The sequence below is a fragment of the Trichomycterus rosablanca genome, chromosome 8 (assembly GCF_030014385.1).
Source record: "Trichomycterus rosablanca isolate fTriRos1 chromosome 8, fTriRos1.hap1, whole genome shotgun sequence".
In the NCBI taxonomy this organism is placed as follows: Eukaryota; Metazoa; Chordata; class Actinopteri; order Siluriformes; family Trichomycteridae; genus Trichomycterus; species Trichomycterus rosablanca.
Genome location: NC_085995.1, coordinates 10,143,693 through 10,157,921, shown reverse-complemented (window position 1 = coordinate 10,157,921; position 14,229 = coordinate 10,143,693). Strand labels below are relative to the sequence as shown.

Here is a 14,229-nt window from a genome sequence, read left to right as displayed (position 1 = left end):
AGTACAAGGATGTGGAAACAAGCACGATAAAGTGGCAAAATGTCTTCTTGACTATGTACGTAGTTGTAGCTGGTAGAACTGCTGCTAAATACTGCTAATCCCCCTAATAAGGAGTTACCACCTGACATGGCAACCCCGGTGTATTGCTAACATGTCATATGATTTCCGATCAGCTGGTCCCGTTAAGCAGGCTTTATACGGCGGCAGGTTTAGCGCTTCAGTGTAGCTCATCTCCTCCTAGTCACCACGGAGTCCTGCTCAATTCCAAGCTGGGTGCTTATCTAACTGGCGGCATGGTTCTCTCACTGTACCGGCTGATTTGTCTGCTTTTATTAAGTGGTAAGTTTGTAAACTTTACATGCATAGCGCCATTTTGGCAACTTTTTTTTAATTACCCGGCGTCTGAGGCCCTAGCTGGCTGACCTAGCTAGCTGGCTAACTATGTTACCGGTTGCTACGTCTCAAACTGCGTATTCCATACTAAGTAGTATATGAAATTAGTATGAATGTAAGTGCTTTACGTACTGTTTAGTATGCTAGAATATGGCTCGTGATGTGCCTGCTGTCTTAGCAAGCACGTAGCTAGCAGTTTAGTTTTACTGCGCCATTACTAATTTCGCACCTTACCTTAATTAAGGTGAGAAATGACTTGATAAATGTGGTTTTATACCAAATTGCACGTTATTTGTGCAGTGAAATTATCTAAAATTAAACTAACTTTTATTTAGCTAACCTTACAGCCGAACATTTTTAAAGCATAACGTTACTAGTTTTATGCTCATTGGCTCACTGTCAGTCCCCAGTATGATTTGAACGTGCTGCTCACTTTGTTTAGATCGAACTTGTAATTATAGTTTAAATTTATAGCTAAAATTCGATCAAAGTAAGAAGATAATCTTTACATAAACATGTGAGTCCTGTAGCTTTTTAGCCTCCCCCTTCAATACATGTGACCAGTGATGCGTGATAAATCACACCTTTGTGACTGGCTGAAGTAATTATCATATGAGTCATTCTATAATTTGAGGTACATTCCATGTCCAGTGATAATAATTATATTTATATTTATTTTTAAACTATTTTCTTTAAAAATGTCATTTTACCTATTAATGGAAAACATGTTGTAATATCACAAAAACATTATGTGCATCCTATGCTTCATTTAGCTTGAAGTTTGTCATGATGTTCCTAAATGAACAGTTTTTGCTGTGTCTGTTTTTTAAGTTGAGGGTGCCTTGGTTTCAAAATAATGAATAAAATCATTAAGGGCAACATCTATTTTTTTATTTATTTCAAAAGTTTAAATACTAAAGAAACATAATATATTTTTTAATTGAGTTCCTCTTTTAAATAATTTAAATATATTTATTTATTAATGTCCGCAAAAGTTCTGTCAACTATGTTACTAACAGTAACTCCACTCAGCAACTCAAAAATGGTTTGTTCTAAAACTATGTGACCAGCATTACATGATATCATTTTTCTCTGTGGAGGGTATATTGAACAAACTGTGGTGAATGTCCTCTTATTTTTTTAAATATTTTATCTATAATAGAACATTGTCAATGAGTATATTAATTGACCGTCAACTATGTTACATACATTGTTATGGTTACAATTTTTTTTTTATAATTTTAATTCAAATGTATTCTCAAATAAGACATTATTCTGTTCAAGAAATGACATGTGGTCAGCCAGGCAAGGTCTATCACTGAAGTTATGGGTCAAAATAGGGAAATTGTAAACTATGTTACCTGTCAACTAAGTTACCTAGTAGTCTACATCTACTGTCCCTTTAAAATAAAATAAAATAAAAAAAAAAAATGTTTAAGCTTTGCAAATAGTGGATATGTTACACTAAAGGAATATATTAACTTAAACCACTGATTGTTCTATTGAGAGAGAACATTGTTTTTGTACTTTTTTTGGTGATGTGAAATGTACCCCAAATTATAGAATTACCCATATGTTCAACTAGCTTTAATCTAGATCTCACCTGTACTAAGGCTATTTTGGAAGAATTCTGTATTTGCCCATATTCTACATTCTCTCTGTTTGTATACTTCTGCAGGATTTCTATGTTGTATTATATATATATATATATATACATATATTTTAATAAACTGGTAAGTACAGGATGATGGATGTTTGTAATGTACAGAGCTCCCAAAATCATTCCTGGCTGTGTCAGATTGGCACACAAATAAATTTAAGTAAGTTTGTTTTGTAACCATAGACAAATTACTAATGTGGGTATTGTAAAACTTGTCTCCCTTTTCAAATATTAAAAAACATGTTTCTAATTGAACCAGTTGAATTACCCATCTTTTACACTGAACAGTTTTTTATTTGTTTGGAGCGAACAATGAATAATATATTGGAATATTTGACTGGTTGGCACAAATATGGCCCTATGAAATCTGAGATTATAAAACGTGTGCAATCTCAGATTTGAAAAAAAATGAAGGTCTTTGTAATCTCTTGATGCATGCTCAATAATCCAGGTACAGAATTCACAAAGTTGAATTAGTTCAACTGAAGAAGTCACTTGGATGAGTGATAAAACGTATCTCTACACCAAACTTGTGTCCAGATGAACTGATTCAGCAAGTTTTGGTTAAGCATGTGATACCGAGAAACTCATAACAGGTTTTAAACATGTTTGTTTTAGGCATTTAAACACTTGTTCTTGTACTGCAGTCTTCTCAAATGGTCAGATGTTGTTTTACAACATCCTTAAGTTATATGCCTTGCACCCCACTTTATTAGTTTAATTTATGTATCAAAGTAAAAGCTTCTCTCTTGCTGTAAACTACAGTGGATTACAGTGCTTTTCAAATCAGGGCCTCAAATTGGGGCAAATATTTGTTTTAAAAAACTAATAGTACATAAATCAAAATTTGCAGATTAATTAATTGCAGAACACACTTGTGGGAGGGAATGCATCTCCTTACATGTGCATAAAGCTGTCCAATTTTTACGTCATGACCTGAGTGTCAACTTGTAAATGTTGGTAAATTTACAGATACTGGTACATTGATATCTAGAAAATAAAAATGCATATTTTTTTATTTGTTTTCTTATTTGCCCTGTATTTAATTGGTAGGAAAAAAAAGACAACTTGTATCCAGGGACAGATGTGCCCGAAAGCCATCCAAGAGCTTGTTTTCCATTATATGTTTTGTATTATACAACGGTTAGTTCCGACCTTACAATCTGATTGGTTGAGAAGTGTTCTAACCGTGCTGATATTCGTGATAATACCATTTTCACACCACAACTGTATTACTCCGCTGACGCGTTGCCAGTAACGACAAGCTTCATGCACACAAACGCGCACGCAGGCGACAGGCTTTTTTCCCGATCGCGTTTTAAATCCGTTATCTGATCTAGCGCACTGTAGGGAACATAAATCAATTGTCTAATTCACTATCTAGTGCACTATGTAGGGAACATAACCAATTGTCAAATACACTGTCTAGTGCACTATGTAGGGAACATGAATGCGTTATGATATACAATCTAGTGCACTGTGTAGAGAACATAACCAATTGTCTAATTCACTATCTAGTGCACTATGTAGGGAACATAAATCCGTGATCTGATACACAATATAGTGCACTATGTAGGGAACATTAATGTGTTTGTAACGCGAACAGTTAAGCTTAATAGCCCAGTTAGCAGCTCATAAAAGTTCTGTTATCACTTATATCCTTTGGTGGATAACACACTCCCTCTCGTGTTCTATTGCTTAATTGGCAAAAGCACAATAGTTCTCACCCCCAGGACTGGTAGCAAAGTTATTTGGCAAATCTGATTTATAAAACCTAAACATACTGAAACACTACCATTTTTCTCTTTAGTTAGCCAGACGTTGCAAGAACGAGCATTGTGACTACTGTTGGGGTGAGGACTAAGCAAAGTTTGGTTTTTACTGCCATTAGCTTGTATTGGGCAGCTGCTGAAGTGCAGACTGTGTTGGAAGTAGAAAACTGGCAGAATCCGTGATCTCTTGGCCTGGCGCAAGTGAACTAGGTCACTGGTACCCATGTCTTGCCAAAGTCTCAATCTAAAGCACCTTATCTAACTAATCAAGGTCTTTACAGTTGTTCGACTGTTGGTGCCAGGTGGGTTAAATGGGGAAGTGGCCATTTAAAAGCAACAGCCTTGCTTCCAACTTTGTGCTAATATGCTATAAATCTTTCTACATGTTCTTTGTGTTTGTTAGTATTGACAACAGAAAGAAATCTAAAATTAGTAAATTTCTTTTTAGAATATAAAAATAATTTTTTGTTATGCAAGATGGTTTGTGCAAAGGAAATATACATTTAAGTGTTTAAATCCAGAATTAATTCTTAAATTGCGATTTTGTTGTCATGCAGATCAGCCAGAACATCAATTAAAAAAAATACAACACTGTCAGTTTTTGTCCAAATTATAGCTGATTCTGATGGTACAAACCCAGATGCAATGTATTGTTACACCCCTAGAATGTATAATTAAATATTGTACATCTCTTTTTATAGTACTAGGACATGGTGATGTGCTTCAGGCATCTACTCCAGAAAGCTACACTTCTCCCACTGATCAGCCCTATTTGGAAGACACCAGTGCCCTAACAGTCTCTCCAACCACAATAGGTACGACCAATGCAGTAACTGATGCAATCCCCTCCGAGTCGTCTACACCTCTCCAGCCTGATTCTGACACTAGCGAGACGACGGAAGCGCCAGCTACCCAGCAGCCCAGTACCACAACTGAAGCAGCCTCTGAAGAGACCAATCCTACAACAGTTTCATCCACTACAACCACCCCTGAGTTAACAAACGCCACAACCGCTGTACCCACCAACGCAACAACGATCCCTCCAACCGATGCCACAACCCCTGTACCCACCAATGCAACAACGGTCCCTCCAACCAATGCCACAACCCCTGTACCCACCAATGCAACAACGGTCCCTCCAACCAATGCCACAACCCCTGTACCCACCAATGCCACAACCCCTGTACCCACCAATGCCACAACCCCTGTACCCACCAATGCCACAACCCCTGTACCCACCAATGCAACAACCCCTGTACCCACCAATGCCACAACCCCTGTACCCACCAATGCCACAACCCCTGTACCCACCAATGCAACAACCCCTTTACCCACTAATGAAACAACGGCTCTTCCAACCAATGCCACAACCCCTGTACACAATGTTACGACAGCCTCCACCCCTGCTCCTACTACTTTGCCTCCACTGCCAAATCCCACTGTTGGTAATTATACTGTTAAGCCTGATCCCAAATCATCTGCTTGTCTAATGGCAAAGATGGGCCTGCAGTTCAGTTTAAAAAATGTAAGTGCATAAAGACAGCATTTTTAAGCTAAGGCTTGTCTAAGCTTGTGGTCCACCTATATGTTTATATAAATTATTTCACCTCATGTTTTTTCTCTCTACTCAGGGATCAACCTTTCAGACTGTTAACCTTGACCCAAGTCCTAATGTTACCAAAACCAGTGGCACATGTGGAAGCAATGGCAGTGACTCAACGCTGTTACTGACTTCAGATAAAATTACTGTTCAATTTGTTTTCACCAATGTAAGTATTTAAACATGTATATGTGGTTTTAAATACTATTTATTCTCACTGGCCTCATTAGGTACACACTCTTGGCACGTAAGTGTGAAGCTACTTGGCTACTAGCTTTTTCCCTCCTCTATGTACAATGCATTGTTCAGTCACCAGTGAGTTATCTTGTGGCACCTGTGAAGTAGCGTGGTCCTGCCACTGATGTTAATTTGAGATCAGGACTGGGAGCATCAAGTTGGCCAAATATTGACATGCTGATTTTTGGTTTCTTTTTGCAGCAACTAAACAAGTTCCATTTAAGTGAATTGGATATCACTATAAACACAGAAACGGGTAAGTGGGTTCAGTATAATTTTTTTACCCCCCAAGAAAACTTGATTCTTTGCCAACAAGTAAACTTGTCTTTTCTTGTAGGTAAGCCTTTCACTGCTCACGTTACTAACCTGTCTTTATGGGAGGCGTCACTGGGAAGCTCATATATGTGCCAAAAGGAGCAGAGCTACAACATCACAGAAGCCCTTCTTTTGAACACCTTTGAGCTTCAGGTGCAGCCCTTCAATGTGACTGAAAACAAGTTTAGCACAGGTAAGTTTGGGCTGTATGTACAAAACCAAGTAGTAAAATGTATCTTTCTGTCACTTGGGTGGTACTCTTAGTGGTATGTATTCTGTATTTTGGTATGTATATTTTCACATTAAGAGTTCAAGTCATACAGCTGTATACAAGTACATATTGAAACGAAAAGATGTTCCTCGAAAACCAGGGTGCAACATGGAACAAAAAGTGCTAGACAATACAATATACACAGTACAGATTGACAACAGTACAATTAATACGGAAAAGGCATACAGTAAATACAAAAGACACTTCTAATCTAAAAGTAATTAAAGGAGACAAGACTAGAGACAAGTGTAGAGCTGTAAATGATAAGTGAGGTAACAAAAAAACATATTCTAATATACAATTAGCAGCATAGGGTTTTTATAGCAGCAGAGATATAAAAAGAGTAATGTGCAAAAATGAGCAAAGATGCAAGTAATACAGTCACTAAGTAGTTGTATGAGTCCAGGGATCAAGACTGTGTCGGTTGTGGGTGTGAGTGAATTTATGTGCATTGTAGTGTGTGTGTGTGTGTGTGTGTGTGTGTGTGTGTGAGACCGTATGAGTGTGTACAAATATATGTGAGTAATTATGTGACGGTGTAAGTATGTGTGCAATGAAGTATGAGTGTGTGTGTTAGTTTGTGTACGTGTGTGTGAGCAAGTGTGTGTATATATGTGTGAATGTGTATGATTAAGCATGATTGTGTGTCAGAATCTAGGTGTGCATACCTGATTTGCCACAGTTTTAGACTGGATGCCCTTCCTAAAACAACCCTCCTTATTTTATCTGGGCTTGGGATGGGCACCAAGGAGCCCTAACAAGTGCACCTCTCAATGGCTTCGATGTTCAGCCACCCAAACCTAGCCTGTCATGTGTATGTAGAAGCCTAATGGGCTGATGGCAAAGCTGGGATCTCTGTGGTAGTGGTGCAATCTGATTTACTCCTGTGCTGCCAGAGTGCATTTACTTTATATAGCATATATGTGTATAATATACATAGACTGAGAAACAAAAGACCACCCCAGTGACAAAAGGTACATTTTAGTACTTGTATTTCTAAGTGTCAAGCCAATTTTGCTATTAAAATTTTACTCCAAATGGTATCCCTCTGTGCATATAATATTACATATTGCCACTGCAATCAAATGTTTCATGCTTGTTGGCTTGTGATCATACTATGTTTGTTTTTTGTTTTTTCCTTTGTCTTGATGGCAACCCAATTTTTTTTGTTCATTCATGTTCTCTCTGCCTGCAGCCCATGAATGCTCAGTGGATGACATCAGCCTCTTAATCCCAATCATTGTTGGCGCAGCGCTGGCTGGTTTGATTGTCGTTGTGTTGATTGCATATGTGATTGGTCGACGAAAGACCTATGTTGGATATCAGACCCTGTAATGACATTTTAAACAAATCACAAACTCCTATTCATGAAATCTAACGTGATCCTGGGCCAATGCAACTAATCACTTTTGTAATTGATGTGAAGTTGTGTTGGGTTGACTAATCCGGCAGCTGCTCGTTTCCTATGCATTTAACATCTGAAGTGTGATTTTTGGTGCATCTGTTCCAGAATCATATTCCATCATTTAAGTTTTTTTTTTCCCTGTTAGTGTTTAAGAGCAGCAAATTGAGGCTGTTTTACTTTATGGCCTGAATCTTGTTGACACTTCACCTTGTGTGCTTAGGAACATCGGTCAGCTTGCTAATTGTGACAACACTTTGTACTTTATTGCCTCTATTTTGGACTTAGCACTTGCCTTTACTGCATCAGCTAAAAGCTATTGCTGTTTGTCCCTGCTTAGAGCAAAAAATAATAATAAAAACAGAATTTAAGAGGGAGGGTTTATATGGCTTTATCTATTAGTATCAGGTTCCCTTTATCACAGGTGCAGATATCATTTTGAAGTTTCAAAAAGGGATAAAATTGCTAATACGTCACTGGTCAGCTGCATTCTGTTTATAGCAAGAATTATACTGGATGGTGGAATACATACCATGCTGATCATAGGACCTGTTTGTCATGCTTTCTGCTGATGCTGCTTTATTTACCAACAAGAAGCTCTAGTATCTGTAACTCCACTGAATCCACCACCAACCTCTTGGTCAATATCTGCTGAATAACTGTAGGAGTCATTAATTCAATATTCAAACGGCATTTCCCCTGCCTACTATCAGAATCCTCTTTATAGATTACCAAAGTATACCAAATTTGGCTTGGATTTTTTTTTTTTTAGTGTGGCTTACAGATATCAGTGGCTCTAAACTGCTGATACCGATTCGAATGTGGAGAAACGTTACTTTCACTAGCTGAATCATTTCAACCATTGTATACTACAGCATTAGAAAGTGAATAAGACTCATTTTGAATGCATGTGTACATATGTTTCTGTATTAGACTAAATTTCAATATGAACTTCATGACCCTTCTGTCTGCATTACATGCCATGATGCTGATTCGTTTTGTAATCGTGTGTATATAGAAATTTCCTTTCTGACTTGTAATTCACTGTATATTCATAATTACCCTGGCTTTGCTACACACTTGTTAAAATCACTTGTTGCTCTTAAGTTTGAAGAGATGATTTGAAATTAGTCACTGTTTGTTTCATACCTGACAAAGATGCAAAACCTAATTTTTTTGTCAAGTTAAAAGAGTAAATAAAGATGGATGGACATGTCTACATTACTGCTTGCTGCTTTCACACTTTTTTTATTTAAGAAAAAGGAACTAAAATTTTATAACCTAAGAATAATAATGGTCTGGCACTGATCATTGTCATTTGAGAAAGGTTTGGTCTTATTTTATCTTTACCTCGTCTAGTTATAATTATAACAGACTGTTGTTATTGCGACTAACATTTCAACTGTTAAAATTTAAATAACCATAATACAAATCCAAGTTTTTTTTTAATGCTTTTTCTCCCTGTTTAATCCCAGCTCTGGTGTGCTAGTGTATTTTACCTATGCGTGCCACCTGAGCGGCTCTACAAATCCAAGTTCTAACGATAAAATAAAAGTAATAACGATGGACCACCTTGAACCACCCAGACTGATGCAGTGGCTTTGGCCTAGTTTCTGGACTTCATTTTAAAATCTCCCATTGGTCATTGGCTACTTTGTACGGCCGTGTATTAGGGCCACTGTAAAAAAAAAAACATAATAATTTTAATTTCGATTTCAAGATAAAAGTTAAAATATTATGAGAATAAAGTCTAAATCTGGCCAAAGAGTGTGCAGCCGTCGTAGGCTTGTCAATTCAGAGAAGCATGGGTCTCAGTACCTGGATCAAGCGCTGAAGGCAGCCTCCAATGTTACTGTGGTTATCCAATAACCCGTGACTAAACCCATCAATGCAACCATTTATAGCGATGCCATACGGCTTTAGTTTATCGTACGAGTCCATAAGGCTCGGTTGAAGTAATGGCAGCGACGCAGATGCCGAGCGCACCAGTGGCGCACGTTCTTCTAAATAAACACAATTTATTACGAAGCAGTTTCATCATCCTTATGCTAATAACAAACTGGTGCTGATGTGGCAGGAGATTGGGGATTTGTTTATTTGTGAAACTGATAAGAAAGTATAACTTTACTAAATTATTAACATCTCTCATTTAACACAAGGAGGTTGCCATAGCCATAATATTTCAACTTGATTCTTGAAATTGTTTCAACTTTATTTTCAAAATCGAAATATTTCTCAAGAAGTTCCTGGGTTTGATCCCCGTGTCCGTGTGGGTTTCCTCCGGGTGCTCTGGTTTCCTCCCACAGTCCAAAGACATGCAAGTGAGGTGAATTGGCGACACTTAATTGTCCACGACTGTGTTCGATATAACCTTGTGAACTGATGAACCTTGTGTAACGAGTAACTTCCGTTCATGTCATGAATGTAACCAAAGTGTAAAACATGCCTGTGAATGATACAGGTTATGTGGAATAACCTTGACTTGAAGCAATTCCACTGTCCTGTAATTGGCGCACCCAAAATATGCCAGCCCGTTTTAGTTTTACTACAAAATATTAAGGTTTTTTTCCCCCTCCACGTTGCTATAAGTGCAAGTTAATTTTTCCAAGTCATTTATGAAAGTGCAGGTAAATGTGTACATTTTGTACAATTAATAGCAAACAATAAAGCATTTGTATGTCTATTAATGTGTATTTTGCAATCTCAAGCTCTGTTGCCTATTATACTCTATTATAATCTAGATGAAGTCTTGTCTTTTTGATTTTTTTAAATAACAATAACCATAACTGCAGTGATTTTTGTTTGTTTACACATGCATGTTCTCTTTCCCAGCTGAGGACTGCAAGGCTGATGTGACTGGAAATTACATTGTTCCTTTAGTGATTGGAGTTGCCCTCATCGTTCTTGTTCTTGTTGTGGTGTTGGCTTATTTCATTGGAAGGTTTAAAAGCAGAGCGACTGGTTATGAGCAGTTCAGTTCATAATGCAATTTAATTTTCAACCATGGGCCATTAACACTAATCTAAAGTTAAAGGACATTACAACTTATTACAAGTGTACTTCGATATAAGAGCACTTGGTTATCCCTTTAGGGACTCATCACTAGCAAAAGGTTTTTTTAAGTACACCAGGGCCTCTCAGAATCAGTCCTGAAGGCCCGTTGTCCCTGAGAGTTTTTTCTCTGCTCTTAACACCAGCTTGCTTATTAGCTCTGAGCTTTGACGAGGATGTTCTGAGTGGGAGAATTAATGAGCCTGGCATTAAGAAACCCTGATTGCTTTCTGTAGTGCCTGGCCACTAATAATAGACAATTGTCAGCATTAAAACCACCTCCTTGTTTCTACATTAACTGTCCATTTTATCAGCTGCACTTTGTAGTTCTACAATTACTGACTGTAGTCCATCTGTTTCTCTGCATGCTTTGTTAGCCCCCTTTCATGCTGTTCTTCAATGGTCAGGACTCTCCTAGGACCACTACAGAGTAGGTATTATTTAGGTGGTGGATCATTCTCAGCACTGCAGTGACACTGACATGGTGGTGGTGTGTTAGTGTGTGTTGTGCTGGTATGAGTGGATCAGACACAGCAGCGCTGCTGGAGTTTTTAAATGCCGTGTCCACTCACTGTCCACTCTATTAGACACTCCTACCTTGTTGGTCCGCCTTGTAGATGTAAAGTCAGAGACGATCGCTCATCTATTGCTGCTGTTTGAGTTGGTCATCTTTGAGATCTTCATTAGTGGTCATAGGACGCTGCCCACGGGGCGCTGTTGGCTGGATATTTTTGGTTGGTGGACTATTCTCAGTCCAGCAGTGACAGTGAGGGTTTAAAAACTCCATCAGCGCTGCTGTGTCTGATCCACTCATACCAGCACAACACGCACTAACACACCACCTGCTCTGCTGTGTAGTGGTCCTGTGAGAGTCATGACCATTGAAGAACAGCAGGAAAGGGGGCTAACAAAGCATGCAGAGAAACAGATGGACTACAGTCAGTAATTGTAGAACTACAAAGTGCTTCTATATGGTAAGTGGAGCTGATAAATGGGCAGTGAGTGTAGAAACAAGAAGGTGGTATAATGTTATGGTTGATCAGTGTATATTAAGTATAGTCGTGTTAATTTCTCGTTTGATTATCATACAAATATTAAAGATTTTTGAAGTTCAATTGTAAAAAATTTAATAAAAATAAAGAATCTGTGCTATACTGTGAACAGTCATATATTTATTACATATATTTTCTTTTTCACATGTCCTCTTTCTCTTCATTTTTTTCTTTCTCTTTTTTTTTTTTGGGGGGGGGGTGTAAAAATAGGAAATCCTAATTCCCTGCTTCTTTCCTGCATCTTGCATTTTCACCTTATTTGCCCCCCTCAGCACCCTAACCCTTATCTCTTTTCTTCCCTCGGCAGCGGAGGAGTGCTTTCCGGATACCGATTTAACCTTTGTTGTGCCGATCGCTGTCGGCGTGGCTCTCGGTTTCCTAATCATCCTTGTTCTTATCTCTTACCTGATTGGTCGGCGGAAGAGCCGCACTGGTTACCACTCTGTATAGCTTTGCTCTAAACCGTGGGGATCGGTGCTTGCTTATAACCTGATCTTGCCCTACCTGCTACCTGCTCTTCTCTTGCTTTACTGTCCCAGTGCTTTATTATTTACCCCCTTTTACAAATTGCTCAGTTACTTTACTGCTTCTGTGAAATCTTGACTTCTGCTGATGATTCTTTCCATTCAGACAGGGCAGCATGCCAGGCTGCTTCAACAATGCTGGCACTTACTAAATTAGAGATTGTATAAATGACACCTGCATTGCAATAAATGTTAATGCATGAAATTTTCAATTTGAATAAGTGACTTTACGATTTACCTGTTTTTATTCTCACGTTATGTAATACTCATGTAATAAATGTATGAATAGTTCACTTCTAGGAGTAGGGACTTTGCTCAACATTTGAACATTATCCCAACCCAACCTACCCCCCACACACACACATTCTTCTGAGCAGCTTCTCAAAATCTGTTTAATAATTAATTAAATACCGCTGCTAACAAAGTTCTTTTGGCAATTTGCAATGAAACGAGAGAATTTGAGATTATGGGGTTTTGTTTTTTTCATATTATTGAGCCCCTCCAAGGTAGCAAGGTTGAAATTTCAATATGTAACACTCACTGTCCATTTTATCAGCTCCACTTACCATGTAGAAGCACTCTGTAGTTCTACAATTACTGACTAGTCCATATGTTTCTCTGCATGCTTTGTTAGCCCCTTTCATGCTCTTCTTCAATGGGCAAGACCACCACAGAGTAGGTATTATTTAGGTGGTGGTGTGTTAGTGTGTGTTGTGCTGGTATGAGTGGATCAGACACAGCAATGCTGCTGGAGTTTTTAAATACCGTGTCCACTCACTGTCAACTTTATTAGACTCTCCTACCTAGTTGGTCCACCTTGTAGATGTAAAGTCAGAGACGATGGCTCATCTATTGCTGCTGTTTGAGTTGGTCATCTTTGAGATCTTCATCAGTGGTCACAGGATGCTGCCCACGGGGTGCTGTCGGCTGGATATTTTTGGTTGGTGGACTATTCTCAGTCCAGCAGTGACAGTGAAGTGTTTAAAAACTCTATCAGCGCTGCTGTGTCTGATCCACTCATACCAGCACAACACACACTAACACACCACCACCATGTCAGTGTCACCACCCAAATAATACCTACTCTGTAGTGGTCCTGTGGGGGTCCTGACCATTGAAGAACAGCTTGAAAGGGGGCTAACAAAGTATGCAGAGAAACAGATGGTCTACAGTCAGTAATTGTAGAACTGCAAAGTGCTTCTATATGGTAAGTGGAGCTGATAAAATGGAGTGTGTGTAGAAACAAGGAGGTGGTTTTAATGTTATGGTTGATCAGTGTATAGTGTGCCTTTTTGTTGCACTTCCATGTCTCTTCACTTCACAGATTTTGTTTGTTAAAGAATTATGATGGATTTTGCTTGTTGCACTGAGATTTCAATAAAATAAAATGTTTTTTGTATCACAGTCTAGTGTGTTCTGTATTGTGTTTTTGTTCATCCCTGCTGGTCTGTGGCACATAATGCTGAATAAGCAGCTGGAAAGCATGTTTTTTAAATAACACATCTTTTACAATCACTAAACCAAAGGTGAGTCCATTTTGTGCTGTTAACATTCATTGGTACTTGAAGTGTTACTCAGAAAAGCTCATACCCAGCCTACGACCTATATAAAATACATATTATTGACAGAATCATGTGCTTTTTAGGCCATTTTTTCCCCTTTCACTTCACATTCGGCTGTTTCTAATTCTTGCCGCTTGCACTGCCCCCACCCTGACTAGCACAGAGAAGAGCTGCTGACTAGCATGTGCCTCTGGGAGCTCTGGTTTCCTCCCACAGTCCAAAGACATGCAGTCAGGTTAATTGGAGATACAAAATTGTCCATGACTGTGTTTGACATTGAACTTGTGAACTGATGGATCTTGTGTAGCGAGTAACCACCGTTTCTGTCATGAATGTAACAACAGTGTGAAAAATATGATGTTAAAATCTTAATAAATAAGTAAATACATT

At 38.4% G+C, this 14,229-nt stretch overlaps 1 protein-coding gene across 1 annotated transcript; it reads left to right on the top strand.

The window, feature by feature from the left end:
• The first annotated feature begins 200 nt into the window (after window positions 1-200).
• lamp2 (lysosomal-associated membrane protein 2) lies at window positions 201-8,871 on the top strand. The gene is made up of 6 exons (XM_063000506.1): window positions 201-339; window positions 4,527-5,350; window positions 5,457-5,594; window positions 5,864-5,918; window positions 6,000-6,170; window positions 7,444-8,871. The coding sequence occupies exons 1-6, from the start codon at window positions 294-296 to the stop codon at window positions 7,581-7,583; spliced, it is 1,374 nt and encodes a 457-aa protein (XP_062856576.1). The 5' UTR covers window positions 201-293; the 3' UTR covers window positions 7,584-8,871.
• The last annotated feature ends 5,358 nt before the right edge of the window (window positions 8,872-14,229 follow it).